Source organism: Mustela erminea, chromosome 6, assembly GCF_009829155.1.
Source record: "Mustela erminea isolate mMusErm1 chromosome 6, mMusErm1.Pri, whole genome shotgun sequence".
NCBI lineage: Eukaryota > Metazoa > Chordata > Mammalia > Carnivora > Mustelidae > Mustela > Mustela erminea.
The window spans coordinates 129,512,194-129,530,780 of record NC_045619.1 but is presented as its reverse complement, the minus strand read 5'-3'; the positions used below and the strand labels follow the sequence as shown (position 1 = coordinate 129,530,780).

The 18,587-nt window shown below is 43.9% G+C and overlaps 1 protein-coding gene across 1 annotated transcript in view; it reads right to left on the bottom strand.

Annotated features, from left to right (window-relative positions):
• The window catches only part of GAD2 (glutamate decarboxylase 2), a 76,241-nt gene that overhangs the window by 15,485 nt on the left and 42,169 nt on the right, over positions 1-18,587 (bottom strand). The window contains exons 9-12 of the mRNA XM_032349663.1: positions 13,008-13,062; positions 10,996-11,112; positions 10,039-10,103; positions 3,634-3,712 (exon numbers count right to left, since the gene is read on the bottom strand). Coding sequence (XP_032205554.1) covers positions 3,634-3,712; positions 10,039-10,103; positions 10,996-11,112; positions 13,008-13,062 — 316 coding nt within the window. The remainder of the gene's footprint in view (positions 1-3,633; positions 3,713-10,038; positions 10,104-10,995; positions 11,113-13,007; positions 13,063-18,587) is intronic.

Here is an 18,587-nt window from a genome sequence, read left to right as displayed (position 1 = left end):
GGGCATATATGCTTTAACTCTCCATTTGAGAGAATGCTTGTTTCTTTAGCAACAGTCATAATCAGGGACACCTGGTGGCTCAGTGGTTTAAAGCCTCTGCCTTCAGCTCAGGTCATGATCCCAGGGTCCTGGGATCAAGCCCCACAACAGGCCCTTTGCTCCATGGGGAGCCTGCTTCCTCCCCTCTCTCTTTCTGCCTGCCTCTCTGCCTACCTGTAATCTCTGTCAAATAAATAAATAAAATCTTAAAAAAAAAAAGTAACAATCTTGATCAGAGTATAGTGTTCATTCTTTGAGGGAACATCCTGCTGTTTTGGTTTTGTTGTAATTAAAATACTTTAAAATCCCGTTGGTTCTGTACAATACTAATAGTCAGATTCATCTAGTGTTTCACCCGTACTTAGTTTAAGGACTTTATCATTTGGCTATTAGGGCTTGAGTCCTCTTTGGAAGTCATAGCTTTTGAGATAGTTTATTGTTATTGTTATGTGCTGAAATCTTTTTTTTTTAATTATTTATTTTTTAAATTATTTTTTATAAACATATAATATATTTTTATCCCCAGGGGTACAGGTCTGTGAATCGCCAGGTTTACACACTTCACAGCATTCACCATAGCACATACCCTCCCCAATGTCCATAACCCCACCCCCCTTCTCCTAACCCCCTTCCTCCAGCAAACCCTCAGTTTGTTTTGTGAGATTAATAGTCACTTATGGTTTGTCTCCCTCCCAATCCCATCTTGTTTCATTTATTCTTCTCCTACCCCCTTAACCCCCCATGTTGCATCTCCACTTCCTCATATCAGGGAGATCATATGATAGTTGTCTTTCTCTGATTGACTTATTTTGTGTGCTGAAATCTAAAACAATAAAGACATTGTTATCCTGAGATGTCTTAAGTACCCAATCTTTCAAATGCCACAGTCCCCTTTCAAGAGTGGTTACTGATGCATTTTTATACTCAGTTGCTTGGGGTGGTTAGAGTGGGATGTTTCACTGCCAATGATCATTAATTTGTCCCAGCACCAGAAGTTTAGTATGGAAAATGGGTGGCAAAGTGACTGAACTATTCCAAAGAACAGTGAATGAATCATGCGCTCTGACTAAAACAGCATTGTCAGTCTCCTCACCAGAAACCCTACCACGTTTCCATTTGTCACGAACCACAGGAAGCCTTCAACTCTTTCATTATCTACAGTATAACTGTGATTTTACAAAAGCTTTGGCATTTGTTTTTTTTTCCCTTGTGACTCATGACAAGAGAAGACTAAAACATGATCACCTAGTTGAAGTTAGAAGTGAAAATTCTTTAAAAAAAAAAAAGTACCCAATGAAAACAATGTATTGTAACTACAATTTAACTGAGTCCTGAAAGCCCAGATGGTAGGCAATGAAGCTGGGCTTGACCCTATAGTTTGGGCTTCAATGGCAGTGGAATTCATTGAGAGTGAGGGAAATTAAATAATTGTAATAGAGCCATAGAATGACAATGGATTTGAAAAAGAAAATTCACTCAAAGACCAATAAGATTGAATATTGCAATAGGTGCTTCTGTTTCATTTTGTGGTCACAGAAGCTTGACATGCAATCTCGCTCACAAAAAGGTGCCACCAGTTGTAAGGGAGATCACCCCAGGCTCTGGAATGGTGGATAAAGCAGACCTGGGATACGAAAAACAACTCAAAACACAGGCCCTCCCAAAGGCTGGCCAGCACCAGTCTCACTGTACAAAAGGATAAATGAAAGTCATGTTTTTCACACAAAGGGCCCTGATGAGACAATACTCTGATTCCAACCCATCAAAGAGTTATAGACTGTTATGTGGCCAATGATTATGAGTGCACTAATAATTGCTGTGCTGTCAAATAGTTGATATAAAAGAAAGTCCCAGGGTCAAATAAATTAAGGAGACTCAACATCCTAAATCCCTTCTTCAAGGATAGTTTCAATATATATCAGCACATTAAAGGCTCTGATATGCCCTGAGGTAACAAAACTTCCTTTTCACTCTTTAATCTAAAATATCCCGTTTTTTTAAACCCTGAACTCTCTTATCACAGAATACTTAATACAGTCCTGTACAGCAGCATTTTTCTTGTATCTCAATAAGGGACATGCTGTCAGAGCATCATAGCTCTTGGATTTGGAAGGGACCTTAGAGCTTATTTTATTCCTTCTCAGTGAAGGAATCTTTTCTATCCTCTTACTAATAATTGGCTGTCCAATCTCCAATCACTTCTTCTGGCAGTGAGTTTATTCCAATGGAAAGCATTCATTGCCTTTGGGGAAGCTTAATTTTTAGAAGAGCTTTCCTTTGATTGACTGGAAGGCAGACCTAAAGTCATGGAATATTCTGATTGAGCCACCAAATCAAACCCAGTACTACTGACCCACTTCCCCAAAGCTGCAAGGAAAAAATGAATCTCTTCCCCTTGCAAGTCATTTAAACTGTGAAGGCTGTCATCCTCCAGCCCTTCAAGTTTCTTTTTCTCTTTAAAGTTAAACATCCTTAGTTATTTCAGTCATCCCTCTCACATGTTCACCAATTGTTTTCCACTGTTGGAACCCTAGCTTGATAGGATCCCCAAAACAATCTGGCCTTCACCTAAGCAACCACTCGAGGCATGGTTTATCCAGAGGACGGTGGGAGACTACAACCTTCCTCATCCTGACACTCTGCTTTTATTAACTCATTAATATTTTATGAATGCTAAGTTTCTCTTGACTCATGGTTGACCTTGCTGAGTACAACCTCACGTTCTATGTCCTTTTCACAAGTACAATGTAGCTAAACCCATATATCTATGGCTGATTGATTGTCAACAAGGGTGCCAAGACCATTCAATGGAGAAAGAGTTGTCTCTTCAATAAATGGTAGTGGGAGAACGGAGTATCCGCATGCAAACTCCTACCTCACACCATACACAAACATTAACTCAAAAGGGTTCAAAGACCTAAATTTAAGAGCTAAATTTAGCCCTGTTTTCTTAGAAGTGTTGGCAAGTATGTAGAGTAAGTTGGAACTCTCATGCATGCTGGTAGGAAAATAAAATTGTTCAGCCACTTTGGCAGTTCCTCGGTAAGGTAAATACAGAATTACCATATGATTCAGCAGCTCCATTCCTCCATTGAAAACAGGTCCATCATTTGAAAACAGAGAGTCAAACAAATAATTGTCCACAAACACTCAGAGTAGCTCTATTCATAACAGCCAAAAAGCAGAATTAACCCAAATGTCCACTGAAGGATGAATGGATAAACAAACTGTGGTATATTCACACAATGGAATATTGTTCAGCCACAAAAGGAATGAAATTTGGGTTTGTGCTATGACATAAATGAACCTTGCAAACATTATGCTAAATAAAGTAAGCCTGACACATGCACAAACACACACAGTACAATTTAGCCATGTATGAAACATGCCTGTCTTGTTGACTCAAAATAGAACCATCCTATACATGGAAATAAGAACAGGACTTCATAATTATCCTCATGAATAATTCCCCCTTTTCGGGTATGGCTCACTATTGTAGCCTGTGAATCATCCTGTGTTTGGATTCTGTCACTACACACATTTACTCTACCAAACTCCACTGATGGACTGGGCCATGAATCAGGAAAGACGTACCTCTTCTCTAACCAGGAGAGCTGAGCACTGCAAAGGGACGCCCATCATCTTGTGGGGGTTCCATGTCACAGAGTTGGCCCTAAAGGAAAGAAATGGATTTAAATGGGTGGCACCTATGACTGGCTCAGACTACAAGGTCCTGTGCCAGGACAACAGAGCTTTGAGGTTCTTACCACTATTTCTCATGCTAAATTTACCAAAAAAGAAGTGGACTCTTAAATCTACAACCTTTTTTTCGTCTACAGAAAGAGTAAGCAAGTGTGGGCATCTTCACGGGCTCCCTCCCTTAGCTCCCATGGAGGAATTTGGCCAGCCTCCATATGGTCTGAGAGTCCCTTTGAGTGACTGGGGTCATCCACTCCCGCATCCTGCCTTTGGCGGCCAACGAGGAGGGCACCATGCAGGTGAAGGGGTTATCCTCGTGTGCTTCTGTTGTTCCTGGAGTCACTACCATAGTGGCCTGGGGCTCAGAGCGATGGCTCGTTTCACTGCTTAATTTTGTTCTTCTCACCATCTTCTCCTTCTTCCTCTTCAAATGAATTACATTTTTCATATCTGTCCTTTCATAATAGCTTCTAGTTCATCCCATTTCCATCTCTTCTCTGACTTAGATACGTCCTTCTAGACCACAGGTGGGATATGCTATGGCTTTGATAGCAGTTTCCAAACTATTTTCTCCCAGCACACTTGAGAATCATGATGCTCTCCCATCAGTAGAGATGCAATCTCTCTCTAAGGTCCATCAATAGAGATGGTCAAGGATTTATGCTTTTTGAACGTCTAAACCATAGTTCTTTGTCATATTCTTGTAGTAGTAGTGGTAGTAGTAGTAGTAGTAGTAGTAGTAATGATAAAAATAAAGATGATGATGGTGATGATGATGCCATCAAGGGCATCAGGGGTACGTACAGGCCGTATGTTCAGTCTTGTGTCCTCGCTCTATCCCATGCCCATTTTCATTTTTCATGACACCATTTTCATCACACCAGATTATTTTTTATTCTCAGAAAATTCTATTTTTAAGCTCCTGGGTCTCTTAATGCTATTTTCTCTTCCTGGAATTCATCTCCCTTTGCTTCACTTGGATAAATCTTACTTATTGTTAAGTAAGATCAGTGATCAAGTGTTATTTTCTCTTCAGACTTCTTCAACTTCATTCATCTTCTCTCCCTCACTCCCCCTGAACTGCTCCAACCAGCTCCCCCTCCAGCTCCCAGGGAAAGCAAATGTCCCTTTGATGAGTGGGTTCCCATTGCTCACTTGATGTATTTATCAGGCCAGATGAACCCCTGTGCATGTCTTCTGAGAGCCTAAGGGATCCTTGGGGATGAGAATCATGAATGTGACCTTGGTATAAACAGAGGTCTCTGGTATAAACAGAGGCACAAGAAGAGGGAAAGTAGAGCAACCAGGGCAGCTGTGGGTCACTGCCTGTTCTCTGGCTGAACAACAGACTTGGGCTCACCTGCTCCCTGCACTCAAGGTGCAAGAACCTTGGAAGAAATGAAAAGCTGGGAGTGATCCCATTCTTCTGTCTGATGAGTGGCGAGCATCAGCTGGCCAGTCGGAGATCGCTTATAGGCCTGGGGATCCATCTGAATCAGTGAATAGGCCAGCTCATCTTCTGGTACACAGTAAGCATTAAATAAGGTTGGATCCTACTATTAATTCCAATTCTATCATTTACATATTTTGTGCCATTGAGTGCATATACACTGCTTCTAGAATATTCCACAGCTTCATGCCTAATCCTGACGAAACTCAGCTTTTTCAGTAATGACACCTGATGGGGAAGAAAATTTCTCTGACTGGAGGTGTTTGTTTAGATGCAGTGGCCAACTTATCTTTCAAAGACTAGAGTAGATGCTGCCGAGCCCCACAACGACCTTCACTGAGTTTGCTGTCCTGCCTCTCTCGCAGAGGGGCTGCCTCATAAATGCAGCAAAAAGCTGCACAGAGTGATTCAGCGACATGCCCTTAGTTTGTTTGAGAAATGTTGGCAATTTATGAAAAACAGCCCCAGGTTCATTTCAAAGTGTTTTGCTGTGAAGTTCAGTCACGTGGCTTCTTTGATTAACTCTAAGTTACAGAGAGCTGACTCCCTGAGGGCTGTCTTAAGACCTGTTCTTGTGCCCTCATTTGCCCCTCAAACTTAGCAGACCCCACAAAACTCATTAACTTGCGCCTCCTCATCCTTCCAGATCTGTTCTTTCTCGTGTGTTCTGTGCCTCAGTGCCTCGCACTGTCTTCCTCCCACACGTCCAGCTCTGAAACCTCAGCGTGTTAGCAACCTTTTCTTCTTCTGGCTCTCCCAACATCTCCCCTTTCATTTCTTGCTTTTTTTTTTTTTTTTTTTTTTTTTTTTTTTTTTTTTTTTTTCCTTAACACTCTGTATAAAGTGCTTTATTCTGTAGTACTTCGTGCTTGGAATTTTGGAGGAAGATGTTTCAGAGAGTATAGCAAGCTAATGCTAGCTGGGTTAAAGATACCTACAAAGGGGCACCTGGGTGGCTCAGTGGGTTAAAGCCTCTGCCTTTGGCCCAGGTCATGATCCCAGGGTCCTGGGATCGAGCCCCACGTCTGGCTCTCTGATCAGCGGGGAGTCTGCTTCCCTCTCTCTCTCTCTGCCTGCCTTTCTGCCTACTTGTGACCTCTGTCTGTCAAATAAATAAGGAAAATCTTTAAAAAAAAAAAAGATACCTACAAAAAAATGTCCCTCATACTTTTCAACATATAGAAGTCTGTAAAGTCTGTCAAGATGGAAAGTCTTGGGCGCCTGGGTGGCTCAGTGGGTTAAGCCTCTGCCTTTGGCTCGGGTCATGGTCTCAGGGTCCTGGGGTTGGGTTCTCTGCTCAGCGGGGAGCCTGCTTCCCCCTCTCTCTCTGCCTACTTGTGATCTTTCTCTGTGCACCAAATAAATAAAGAAAATCTAAAAAAAAAAAAAAAGATGGGAAGTCTCTGGAATTTCTTAAAGTATTGGAAAATAAGTCAAAAAGAAGTATTATATACAGAGTGTCAAAGCATTCTGTAATATACAAGGCTCTTCGTGTAACTAGAAAGCGACTTATGTATATAAACACATAGAATGTTTCAGAAGCAGGGGCGGTCAACAGAAGCACCGGTTCTTTGAATTATACGTGGTCCTGTAGACGAGCAGGTCCCTGTGATGGTTCGTCCTGTTGCCTGGATTAGCCACACTGCTGGGTCCCTCCATTCATGGCCCTCCCGGCCGCTACCGCCTGGTTTGTACCCCCAGCTTCTCCCACCACTGCTACCCCTCACCTGGACATTCTCAAGAGCTCAGTGGCTTCTACTGGGTCCCTGGCCTCCATCTCCTCTGAATCCAGAGCTGTCTCTCCAAAGGGCAGGTGAGATCATATGACTTGTCCCCTCACTGCTCCCTACCCTCTCCGTCCCCCGCCCATGGCTGCTATGACAAGGGATTTCATTCCCCACTCCAAGCTGAGGTATAGAATGCTGTCCATGCAAAATAGTGGCTCCTACAGCAGGGACCCTCAGCTCAGGGATTTATGGATCCCACTTGGCCCTGTGGGCAGGCCCTCCACTGAGACTCCCTGCGCAACACTTGTGGACACCCCACGAGCTTCCTAGTCACAGCCGTGAGTCCCACAGGCTCCCTCCAAACTTATCTGGACTTCCTCCAAGGACCCTTCCAGACCTCCGTGCCCTTGATCTTCACCTTGAACATCCATCTTTCACTTCCACCCGAGGCAGCACGAGTGCCCACCTCCGTGTGAAGGCTTCCTTGAATGACCCTGTTTAGCAGGAATCATCCCTTTCTCTGTGCTTGCCAATCAGCTCGCTTGTCTGCCTCTGAGCCTTTACTTCCTCTGCTTTGACTGAAGCCATCATTGGCTGTCACTCTTCCCCGCTAGATTCCGAGCCCTCTGAAAACAGGCTTCACACCACAGTCGTCTCTGGGCCCTCGCTGGGCCTACTGCTGGGCCTTGCATAGGGCAGAGGTTCAATCTCTCCTGAACTGAATTTCTAAACCCCTGGCTCTTGGGGCAGGAGTGAGGACAGTGATGGGTAATAAGACTGAAGTTGTTCCAGAACCTTCAGCTGGGCCAGAAAGCCTTCAGAGGGGGCGGCCACAGGGGGACACTGCAGGCAAGCCGCAGCGTGCTGTGGGAAAGGATTAAAGGAGAGAGTGGCCAGCGCACAGAAGCATACTTGGGACTGCTAGGGCCCTTGACACACCCTCTCGGCTATGCTGTCTCTAGAAGATTTGACAGCATTAGCAAGGAAGAAAGCCGTTACTAAGGATTTGGTAGGTACTTGCAGGGGGTGCCAGGTAGGCTCTGGTTACTTGTGCCATTCTGTTAAGAGGATGACTGTCCGGGCATGGGAGCACCTCCTGATCTGGGGACAAGATTGACCACCAGTTTCTTCCCCTTTAGAGTGACTCCTTGGGAAACTGGGCACCCCCAACGGAGTCAAATTTCTGTCCCTAAACGAATGCCCATGCCCATTATGCCAAGGGGTTTCCACTGGCTCTACAACCATATTCAGCAAAGATGGTGTGCCTTTTGCCAATAAGTCAGCAAGATAGATGGTCTCGGGCACGTAGGTGGCAGCCCCTCATTTTTGGGGACTTCATCTTTGGCTCTTCGACTGTGTAGATCCAGTTACAATACGGTTTCAGAACTGCGGCAATTGGAGGAGACTCCGTGTTCCATGGTGAATGTTCGAAGCTTTGCTCCGAAATAATAGTCTTTAGTTCAAAAGTGTGTGGGTGTTTATTTTTCCAAGGCTCAGGGTGGGTAATTTAGCAGGCTTTTAAGTCATCACTGGGGAGGACGCGTCAGGGCTTTCGGCACTCAGAGTCCTAGGTGGCATTAAACGTACAATAATAGACGCTTACTTTTCGTGCCAGTCAGAAAGAAACCGAAGGAGAGAAAGTACTGTGGACAGGCCAGCTCTCAAAAGCACGAGAATTCGGTTTTGCTCTGATCATCTGAGCAGGCACCTTCCAAGCTGTTCTTTTGCCCCCTCCCATCATCTCTCCCTGTGTAGGGCATTATCTTCTCTTTAAGTGTCTGCTTTCATAGAGATCTTCATGGCAAAAAGGAACTGGGCAAGGGAGGAGCCCCAGAGGCCAGAGGCAGAGGCCAAGACTGGCTCAGGCTGGCTGGGGCTCTGCCCGCCCTCAGCCTCCCATCGCTAAATGGGAACCTGCCATCAGGGCACAGGGGTGCTCCCTGCCAGCGCCTGACCCCAGCTGGCTGGCTCAGGGACAGCTGCCCTGCTGCCTTGGGCCTCAGCTGGTCTCTTGAGTCTTCTACAAGCGAAGCACTGTACCCCTTCCTCTGCCTCGGTGACCCCCACCCCATTGGGTTCTCCACATGTGAGTGGTCCTGAGCATCGCAGAATCCACCCTGCACATCCATCCCAGGCTGGCCACGGCGTCTGTGCCGACAGGTGCTCCCACGCTCCATCGGCTCCTCACCTCATCCCGGAACAGAAACTATGCCAAGGTGTCTAGCGGCAGATCCAGTGGGAAACTCTTCCTGGGCGGCATCTGGCTACTCGGCAGGGCATGGTGGGCCCTTGGCAGCCTCTCTGACAAGCTCAGGCTTTCTCAGTTAGTTGCCTGGAGGGTCAGAGCTCACCTCTGCTGCTGACCTGCCAGGATGTCATGGGAGAACTGGGGAACGCTGAGCTTCCTCTGCGCACGGTCAGCAAAGCCCAAGGCTGATTTTGCATTCAATCATTTTTTTCCCCTTTTCTCTTGAGATCTGAATATGTTTTATGTTAATTAAATATCACCTCTTCACCTCTTTTAGGTTTAGTAGCTTTTCTCAACCATCTACTGCTTAGTCTCTGGGGGAAAAAAAGCTGCTTTGTGGCATCAAAGCTACATTTAAAAAAAGGAAATTATCATGGGAATGAAACCATGAAATGATGCTCTCACAAGTATGTTTTGCTTTCCACTGGCCGTATTAAACCCCAAACCCATGCTTTCAATGTTGATAAATTATACAGTGCAAAGTCATCTGTTGGCTTACTTGCAGCAGTGGAAGTTATCCTTTTAGGATAGATCTTCTCCCTAGGAAACTATGACCTGTCAATAGGTTTTAAATAATTTTGGTTGTTGGTTCAGAGATTGCAGGAAGGTCATTCCTGAGTCCTCTGGCCAACCATGGACTCCAGGTAGGAATCTCTATTTGAGAAACATTCTGCCTGGGCCACTGAATAGAGCATTGGATGTCTTTCTGTTATTTACACATGATATTCATCAGTCTATGACCACACAGGACAAGGCACACCAACACTGCAGACATGTGCTCACATGTGCTTCAAGAGTGCTTGGAAATTGTATGCAACTTGCTTTTCACATTTAGCTTTCACACATTACATCGTTAACAAGAAAAGTGGGTGTACCTCTCCACGCCGCTCAGTTTCCATTTGTGCTTCCGGGACATCAGTAATCCCCCACCCCAAGCTGCCTGTGAAAGGAAGATCACAGAAGAACAACTCACACTGTGAATCAGGGGAGGAAAAGAAGACTGGTCACCCCCATGCAGGGGAACACTGGGGGATCGTGGAAATCTTCCTGGTTCAGCCTTGCTGAGTAATAGTGGATTAGTAACAAGCCGTCTGCAGATAACAGCTGGTCTTTGAACCACACTTTGAGTCATACTGGTCTAAGCTTAAATTGCTTCTATTTGTCCTTCTAAATCTTGACAATTTTTTTTTTTTAATTTGAAAATGTTTTGGTGGGCACATCTTCAGTGTGACTAGGTCTGGAGTCAAAAACATTTCAAATATAATTTATCTTTTTAGCTGGCTCAGCTAAGAAACTGGAATTCTGGAGGCCCATACTTCCTAGTAAGCAAGCTCTCGCGTCTGCTTTCCTCTCCCAATATACAAATATCTGACTTGAGTTTGAGTGCCCCCCACCCCTGGGGCTTCCTATGGAAATGTAACTCTTTTCTACCTCTTGGATCATTCTTGTAGGGAAGTACAAACTGCATGTGTGTGGTTGTGTGTGGAAGTGCGCAGTTACATTCCTCCAAGGATGTTACGGACGGAAGAATCAAGAGCTAAATGCTCAGCTTGGGTATACTGGTCATACAAATAAGCATATTATCATGTTGGGGACATTGAGGCAGGTCAGCCTCTGACTTCCTCCAGTCAATGTTGGGGTTTGTGTGAGTTGTGTGCTACTTTGTCTCTGCACTCTTCAAAAGCTTAAATATCCCCATTCTGAAAATAGGCTCCCAAAGGAAAAAAAAAAAAAGAGCTAGAGAAAGAGAGAGAAAACAGATTTCATTCCATGAGCCCCAAATGAATAAACGTGCAAGGACGTTTTCGTTGCCGCCCCTATGGGATACTCACATCCACATGCATCCAGATCTTGTACTTTTTGCAAATATCAGCAACCGCCAAGAGGGGGTCAAATGCTCCGTACACAGTGGTCCCAGCCGTGGCGCTCACAAGGAAAGGAACAAATCCCTACACAAACAAGAAAGCCCCAAACAATGTCAAACAGGGTGTCAAGGATTTTACTTTTTTAAAAAAGATTTTATTTGTTTGTTAGAGAGAGAGCGCGTGCACGAGCGCACAAGCAAGGGGAACAGCAGGCAGAGGTAGAGGGGAGAAGCAGACTCCCCGCTGAGCAGGGAGCCCGATGGACCCTGGACTCGATCCCAGGACCCTAAGATCATGATCTGAGCCGAAGGCAGACACTTACACAACTAAGCCACCAAGGAGTCCTGATTATTATTATTATTTTTTTAAGCTGATAAAAACAGCGGATAGTCTCCCTCTGTCATACATACATCTCCAGTTTTAGAACCATGACGAGGACTGTTGACCCTTTAGAGCCTGGGAGGATATTTTAGATCTCCAGGATCTGAGTTCTCCAGGCCATTCTGTTGGACCTGCCCATTGCCTTAGGAGAACAGACACTGGCTCCCAGGAGAGGCCACACTGGACCCAGAGGTGAGGGAGCTTTATGGTGGCCTGTAGCCATTTATATATCCCCGGTAGATACTCCTCCCCCCAACTTTGTCCACTTTCTAGTCTTCCTTTTTGCTCACTTTCTAATCTTACTTGTACATAACAGTCCGTTAGAGTGAGCAGACAAAAGAATAAGAGGAAGGAAATCCGACTGACCCCATTATTCCTTTTTGGAAAACCGTGAGATCATTTATATGGGATGCCTTAGAGGGAAGGGTTCATGTGGGCTGGACAATAAGCCATGACCATTATCTAAGTAGTCTGCAGTCTGACTGGCTCTGGCTAAATGAAAGTTGCTAGAAGCTAGTAGAAGAGCGCCTCAAACAGAATGAACAGAGCTATGATGTGACAGGATGTCGGAGTCCGTCTTTAGGTGGCAGCAAAGGTTTAATCTTGTGGTTTACTAGCCCAGAAGTAGTTAGAATACAGAAGCATGGGGAACCTCCTGCTGCCACTTTATAGGAAAAAAAAAGAAAGAAAGAAAAAGAAAAGGCAGAGAAAAGAAATAACTGCTCCTAAATTGATAATAATCAAACGCACATAGCCTGCCACTGAACGAGGAACTGTAGGTCCTATCCACTAAAAGTTACATTAAGGGAGTTCTACAAACAAGCTCTCCGGTTTGCAAACTGCCCAGGGATAGAAATGACTTTATAGAGCTTTGTGGGAATCCTTCACAGGTCTCCAGAACTTGCTGCTTCTATGACTTCTAAATTGCTTGCCAGAGAAAAAGATGCTTGGAGAGCCAATCATAACCATATTCCTAGGCAGGAAAAATTGGCCCCTTTCAAATAACCACACCGTGGTAACTCATGCTGCATTGGTGTTGTGGTTTCTTCCACTTGTGAAAATGATCTTTCAAATGGATGTCTGTTTAATGCCAACTCTCAGCGCATAAAAAGACGAATGCTGTAGGAACTCCTACAGCATCACCGTATATGTTATCACAGGGTATATTATTTAAACAGCAACTTAGATCTTTCCAAAGCAGGGGCTGCAACTCAGAGAAATTAATAATGACTAGATACAAAAATCCCATATTCTCAGTAAAGCAGGGAGGTTGAGAATTGGGTCCTCTTTTCAAAACAAAACCAAAATGGCAGCACCTGGGTGACTAAGTTCGTAAAGTGTCTGACTCTTGATTTTTGGCTCAGGTCATGATCTCAGGGTTGTGAGATCCAGCCCCTCACTGGGCTCTGTACTGGGTGTGGGACTTGTTTGGGATTCTCTCTCCCTTTCCCTCTGCCGCCCAGTACAGCCCCACCCAAAACCCCAAAAGCAAACAAACAAAAAAATCCCAAACCAAAGAGTGTTCTCCACTGGATGGAATCAGAAATATGTACCCTTAGCTTGTTATGGGCTGGATGAAGCTCCCTACAAACACTTACTTTTTGTTTGGCTTCAAGGATCCTTCTTTCAAGATCAGATGGGATCATTTTTCCCCTGAAAGGAAAAATAAATACATTAGAGGTTTGCTTTGAATAGTTTACTTTGTGGTCTTCACAAGCAGCCACATCAGGGTAGGAGGTCAACCCTAAATGATCAGTTAAAACAACTCGTTGACTCTTTCCAGGAAGAAACACAGTTTCTTCCTGAAAGATACAGGATGTAATTTCTGACACATCGAGGGGACTCATGAGCACAAGGTGCTGTTAGAACGGCCACGGGGCCCTCTAGGCTACACACAACCTGCTTTTTAGGTCATCCCCCTAATTCGGTTAAAAACAAGCCTGCTTTGGCATGAAACACTTGGCAATGAAAGGACAGTACAGAATAGAGATTTGTATTCCCAATCTTCGAATGAATGTAGCTGCGATTTCACATATAGATGACATGCCAAGAAGAGAAATCCATTCGAAACAATTGAATGAAAATATTAAGTAAAAAAGCTACCTAATTACATTCTAAGTACTAAAAGCCTGAAGCCGGCCAGAAAAACATGGGCTCAAATTTCAAACAATTAGATACACGGACTTTGGAAAAAGAAACATCCTTTCTTTCCTCCCCGAAATGTTTCTTTCCTAAAATAAAAACACAGATAGTTCTAGGCTAATTATAAAACTCCATTATTATAATAATCAAAGGAGTTGGTTTCTACAAAAAGAGAGATGTAGCTAGATGTGTGATCTTAGTCAGGTGACTTGATTTCTCTGTGCCTCTCATTACTGTCCCTGGAACACAGTGATAATAATATTACTTACAGAGTTATGAGGTTTAAGTGAGTTGATAACTGCAAAATGATTTTAAAAGTGCTTGGCATGTGGGAAGCACTCCATAATTGTTAGGTCTTATTGTTGAGATTGTTATGTATGATGACATCCATCTCCCAGGACTTTGGGGGGAAAAACAGGGAAAGGAGAGAGTCGTTGCCTGGTGCCAGGAACAGTAAAAAAAAAATTTTTTTTAAAGATTTTATTTATTTATTTGACAGACAGAGATCACAAGTAGGCAAAGAGGAAGGCAGAGAGAGAGGGGAAAGTAGGCTCCCTGCTGAGCAGAGAGCCCGATGCAGGGCTTGATCCCAGGACCCTGAGATCATAACTTGAGCCGAAAGCAGAGGCTTCAACCCACCCAGGTGCCCCAACAGTGAAAAAATTTTAAAATAGCTCTCTTGAGGTTGCTAAACTGGCTTAACTTTTCACATCAGGGTCATCGATCTAGTTTTTAAAAGGCAGTTTGGAAAAATAAATTATGGGCAGAAGGTTGTCACAATAACAGATGGGAAAGGCTATTGGCATTTAGGGAGCAGTGTGGGGAGGGGCTGGTATTTGTCTTGAGGTCAATAATTCATTCCTGGCTGTCCCTGTGACTCAAAGTATAGAGCAAGCATTGGGCTACTTCATTCTATCTTCTAAGTTTTACATACTGAAATTTGTTATTCTATTATGACTTACTTTCCTAACACCCATTTTACAAAAATACTTCGAGCATCATATATTAAGTTTTATTTCCAGCAACTTTCATTCCAGGCTTGCAAAGGAGGCACTGCAGAGGAGCTGGCATGTAAAGCAGACATTAGGCCTGAACGCCTTAAGAACCACTAATTTATGTGAAGCTGTCTTCCAAAGGAAGGCAGTTAAAACGCAATTATCTGGCAACAGGAAGGGACAAGTTGCCAGTCATTAGTCAGGCTGGGTTGGAACCAAGGACAGTGAACATATCTATGGTGGTAAGGGTACAATCTGGGGTGGGAGCAGCCCACCTCTGGGGAACTTCGATGAGATGGGGCTTCTGAAGGAGGGACAGAGGGAAGGGAAAAGGAGGGAGCCGGGGCAGGGACAAGGAGTTCACTCCCTACACTTCTCCCTACACTTCACAGCTCGGCCTTGGGGGCAGCCCACGAAGCAGTGATTTTCCATGTCTCTAGATCAGGCTATGCTCAAACACCTTGCTTCAGCGCTGATATAAATAAAATCAAATAATAAAATATAATAAATAATAAAATAAAATAAAATAAAATATAAAATATAAATAAAATATATAATAAAATATAAAAAATAAATAAAATAATTTTCAGAAGAAATTTGGGTATTGAAGCTGTCTTTTACATAAAGCTTTCAGCACATTAAAATGGTCATTGTATTTTTCTAGGTAAATGTAGGAGCTGAGAGAGGATTCTCAGAAACGGTTTGCAAATCCCCAACTTTCCCTAGTTTTCTACGTGCCCAAGGAGAGTAAAATACGCTCTTTGGGAGAGTTTTGGGTGACAAGGTTGAGAGCGGCAATTCGGGGGTCTAATCACACCTGGGTGTTTTGTTAAGCATAGGCAGTAAGGTGTCACCAAGAAGTCACAGATCAGGGTACATTATAATCAGAAGGGGCTGAAGACCTGTTTCCAGTCTAATTGTCTCATTTTTCCAATGAGGAAGTGGCCAAGAGAAGGGAGGTGACTGGCCAAGATCAAATGTTGGTAAAAGGTTGATTGTAACTAGACAGAAGACACTAAGCTTCCTAGAAAGGTCAAATAGATAGGAAACCTATTTAGAAAGATTGGAGTCTTTTAAGATAAGATAAATCCTTACCGATAATATCTGACTTTCCTGGATCAGAACTGTCATTCAAGCACGCTGGGGAAAACAGTAATGAACAGACAATCTGTTCCATTTCCCTATCAGAGTTTTGGGGCGGGCTGGTAAAATAATCAAGTTCAGGTAGAAAGCAATGGTTGTGGCTCTTGACGGGGCGGGGGGCAGGTTCCAGACACCCTTGGGCACTCTGCCCAAGATACTTGTTCTATCCACTTAGGATCCCAGAGCCTGAAGGTAGCAGGTATTTGTTGGAGGTTACGTGAGCAGAAGGCAGAAGTTTAACTCAGGGTTGACAGTAATTTGGTGACTCTACTTTAATGACTGGCCAGACAGCTAGTATGGGGGCCTCTGGGGCCAAAACTTTTCATCTTTCTGTTTATCTTAGAATTTGCTCAATTACTTTAGAACAAGGGTTCTTAAAATTTAAGTGTGCATAAAAATCACTTGGGCGTGCCTTTAAAATGCAGATTCCTTGGCCCCGCTCCTAGGGATTTTGATTCAGGAGGTCAGTTATCGGGCCCAGGAATTAGTTCTTTCCACAAATATGTATTGAGCACATACTAGGTGCCACACACTATTGGGGGAATAGGCCAGTTTTTACTCTTCAGGGCTTCCTTGCTAACAAGAGAAACGAATGATCATACAGTCCAAATAGACAGGCAGAGGAATCTGCATTTCTAACAAACCCCCCAGAGCGTTCTGACCTGGATCCACATGCTGGGAAAAGATTGCTTTGGAAATGGAAATTTTAGCCTGGTAGGCATTTAAACAATTGTGTGACAGACTAACCAAGGACCATTCCTTCGTTCCTAGGACCTGTGGTTTTGAGCCATCATGGCCGAAGGGCAGGGAGCAGAAGGAGCTCCAGATACGGAGCGTACATTCCCTGCTGGTGCTGTGGGGCAAGAGAACATCTGGGTGACCTCCAGCAGGGTCCTCTGAGGACTAGAAGCTGTCTGGCAGGGCCTGGAATTTCCAGACAAACATCTCTTGGTGCAGGAAGGCTCTGGACGGCAGCTGTTGCATTCTGTAGGTCTGGCCTCAAAGTATCTCCAATAGCAAAAAATGCGTATCTTTAATGTTCACACATCTTAGCCTTTCAGCACACAATTACGAGTGACTGGTGCTTTGTAATGCTGCCCTGTGGTAGTTGTTAGTGTTTATGAAAAGGCTGCCATGGAAGCCGGGACTGTTGAACCAGACTTCTGCCTTGGATGTGGCTGCCTTATATTGAGATTTCTGATTTTGTAACAGTCTTTAAAAATGTATCTAAATGCTACCAGGTCAAATAACATCACAAAATTTCCTGGGTAAAAATCCCACCATGGCAGCTAGAGCTACCAGCAGGAAAATCTTGTAGGAAGAAGTTAAAAACACAGATTCGTGAAGGAGAAAGCGAGCTTACCAACAGGAGAATGTTGACTAGAGAATTCATATGTCTAGGCAGGCATCCCAATAGTCACAAAGCAGGTGCCGGGGTCCTTGATGACCTTGCTCATTGGCCCTGATGAACCTGCAGTAATTCTATCAAGTGAGTAGAGGTTGTCTCTGTTCGCAGAGATGTGTGCAAAGAGGAATGGATATGTGTGACTCCATAATCTCGGACCCTCCTGCTAACACTCTACAAAGGTTACTGTTGTTCAGATCTTGCAGACAAGGAAACTGTGGCTCAGGGAGGCGGGTAGATGTGGCAGAAACTCAGAACATGGAGACAGAATCACCAGGTTCTTGTCCCAAGACCTAGGCTCATCGTGTGTCCTTTAAGAATTCAGTTCTTCCTTGGGCTCATTCATAAAACGATGACAATAGGACCTCCCCTCACAAGGATTCCATGAGGATTAAATGGGATCATAAATAGAAAACACTATAAAGCACTGAGTATAAAACTCTGTCTTCATATAGCTACCGCTCAGTACCTATGAGGTGGTCTCACTGTTGTCATTACTAGCAATGGTTCTAGTGGTGTGTGACCTTCTGGGTGTCGTGCAGCTAGCAGGGGGCAGGCTGCAAACCTAGAGCTGTCTTGTATCAGAATGCAGGCTCTTAGCACCGTACAACAGATGTCTTCCAAAGCATTTATGGGGTTCAAACAAAATGTCTGCCTATCTGAAAGGTTGAGTTCTAGAGCTGCAGTAATGTAGGTAGGGTTTTTTGGAAGCCCCTCGAAGTGAGTACTTCCTTGATCCCGATTCTTTTGGCTATTAATACTGTCTAGTAAAATAAAAACTTATCACTTCCTACTAAAATATTTTGCTCCATCATCCCCTGATGATACAGTTCCTTCTAGAATAGTATCTAAATCCTAGAGAAGTAACCAAAGTTGGCCAATTTTTTGGTTTTGTTTTTTTAAGTAGTCAGCATTTTAAAAAAATATATAGACTGTGATACAGGGATGATAAAGGGAACTCATGGACCCAAGCCAATTTTCAAATTGCCCAGACTGTGTGGTAACTTGAAAATTTCACGAACTAACCAGGGAAGACTATTGCAGGAATTATGCAGCAGGGGGGAAACTTATGAGAGAGATCTCCTGGGGAGAGAGCTCCGTGTGTCTGCACATGGCTGCTGCCCATGTGGGTCACCTACCCTAGGACATGACCAGAAGACAGACTAGCAAACTCAAATCCAAACAGACCATTCTGGAAGTACTTGTATTATGAAACCAAACCCTCTGCCAAAATTTTTTTTTTACCATAATTAGAAACAGTAAGCTTCTTTGGTCCTTTAATATGGACTTTGATTTGGGAAAAAAGAATTTTAACTTTAACAGATAACCACAGATAACTTTAACAGATAACAGATAGCCACATTTTTCTCTTTTAAGATTTGTTTTCCAATACACACAATGGGCTCACCCAGCATTACAGCCAGGATAGAGGAATAGGACATTCTGGGTGACTTTTGTATCTAATTCCAGTAATTTTTAAAAAATTACTTTCT